General features: G+C 37.8%; 1 protein-coding gene across 1 annotated transcript; it reads left to right on the top strand.

Moving 5' to 3' along the window:
- The first annotated feature begins 933 nt into the window (after positions 1 to 933).
- On the top strand, positions 934 to 1,851 carry LOC108355719 (uncharacterized). Its single transcript, XM_017606856.1, has one exon. It carries the CDS (start codon positions 934 to 936, stop codon positions 1,849 to 1,851), a length of 918 nt encoding a protein of 305 aa, XP_017462345.1.
- Positions 1,852 to 2,122: the final 271 nt, after the last annotated feature.

Raw genomic sequence — 2,122 nt, 5'->3', positions numbered from 1 at the left:
TCACCACATCTCCTCATCAGACTTCTTTTTTCTAGACTTCAGCAGGGTTATTTGTTTTTGTCATTTTATGGCCTCATAACAATTATATTCAACAATTTTTATTGAGCTTGAGGCCGTTTTTAATGAAAAACTTATTGTGGAAAAGCAATAATAATTTGNCCGTTTTTAATGAAAAACTTATTGTGGAAAAGCAATAATAATTTGAAAAAATTTTAGAAGTGATAGCTATTTCGGAAATCACCACATTTCCTCATCAGACCTCTTTCAGTAGGATTCAAACCGACGATCCCACTCACTCAGCCAGTTGCCTTCGCACTGTGCTAAGTTCGCCTTGTAAATTATCGTTGCTTTTTTCCAACTTTTGCATTTGTTAAGTCAACACAATCAAGCGCAGCTATTCCGCTGCAATTTACACTTGATCATGTGGTTGTTGGTTTTGTTGGTTTTTGTTAATAATTCTATTTTTAGAATGTTTAACTTTTAATAATCAATATTTTTTTAAAAATGGGGTATTCCATCGTCACGGGTGGGACATTTGTACAGCAAAAATAGTTTTTCTTTCTTAAATTTAAGTATAAAGGGCTAAGCAATTCTACATTTCGATAAAGCTACACCTAGTTCACTAATATATGGGAAAATTCTGAGCTCTTTCTTCTGTCACGGGTAAGACAAAGAAAAGACACTGCTGTGAATTTACATAACATTTCTGTCTGAATTATATTATTGATTATTAGTTAATTTTTATTTTTATTTTTGTCGATTCACTGTCAACCTGTGCGGACGTGTTTTTTAATCGCTCCGCCGAGAAATTATTAATAATTCACGTAAAGCAAAGAAAAAAAACAGAACAAACGCGAAAAGACAATACTAGGCATAAATAAGCTTTCTGCTTATTTGCCTATAATTATAAATTACTTTTTCAGAATTTTCGCAATGGCGCGAGAAATTCAAATAAATGCGCCAACATACAATAAAAGAAAAGCAGCTCCGGCCCCACCGCGCTTACCGAATAGTAGTGAAACAAGCACCAAGTGCAATGAAATAAACCTTGCCGTAACAGAAGCTGACCAAAAGCATTCAGCTGATCGACGAAATGCTTACTTTTCGTTCGTTTCCCCCACAAACAATGCTGATCGCGATAAATCGTTCTCTCCCTCCCCCCAAACACCTTGGCATGCACAGTCGCAAATGTCTCTGGTAGACCAAGTTGTTCTAACGCAACAACAAAGCACTAGCTTAGCAACAAGCACAGTAACAACGGTGAGCGCAGCTCTCACAACAACTACTACAACCACGACTTCAGCAATGACAGCGGTTTCACAACGCAGTTCACCCACACCTGCACAAACGGAAATTTCGGCATCAGCCCAAGCCAAGCAGCGCAGCTCAGTGCAAGTTGACCTACTTAATCCAACAACCCGTACATTGACTCAAACTGGTATTGATAGGTATATACAAGTCAAACGAAAATTAAGCCCACAGCAGCAAAAAATTGCAAACCCATCAAAAATTGCAAAAGCGAAAACCACTGACATTAACCCTCTACTGGGAAATAAGTTTGCGATTCTGTACAATGAATGTGACAAAGAGCCGAATGAAGTTTCTAAAGCCAAACCCAAACTGCCCCCAATTTATTTACGAGAGCAAAACTGTAGTGAGCTCGTGAATAAATTAACTCAGCTTTTTGGAGACAATACGTTCCACGTAACATCAGTTACCAAGGGCAATATTAAAGAGACAAAACTTCAGATTCTAACTGAAGAAAATTACCGGTTGGTAACCAAACACCTTAATGAAGATAAGAAAAACTTCTATACGTACCAGCTCAAATCAGCAAAGGACTGCAAGTAGTAATAAAAGGTATAGAATCAAGTGTACCCATAGCTGATATTGCTCATGCTCTAGAGAAGGCAGGATTTTCTGTTAAAAATGTTGTCAATATTATCAACAGAGCAAAAATCGCTCAGCCTATGTTTAAGGTAGAACTTAAGCCAGAAACAAAGCCAATGAATATAAACGCAGTGCACCCAATCTACAATCTACGATACCTTCTACACCGAAGAATAACAGTGGAGGAGCCGCACAAGCGAAACGGTCCCGTACAGTGCACAAATTGTCAAGA

Source organism: Rhagoletis zephyria, unplaced genomic scaffold (assembly GCF_001687245.7).
Source record: "Rhagoletis zephyria isolate East Lansing unplaced genomic scaffold, Rhagoletis_zephyria_1.1 Rzeph_scaffold_49142, whole genome shotgun sequence".
Taxonomy (NCBI): domain Eukaryota; kingdom Metazoa; phylum Arthropoda; class Insecta; order Diptera; family Tephritidae; genus Rhagoletis; species Rhagoletis zephyria.
Note: the sequence above shows the minus strand (reverse complement) of the source record. Positions and strands in the feature narration are given on the sequence as shown.

Bases quoted from the DNA above. Each gene is read 5' to 3' on its own strand.
- LOC108355719 (XM_017606856.1), top strand. From the start codon at position 934: ATGGCGCGAGAAATTCAAATAAATGCGCCAACATACAATAAAAGAAAA.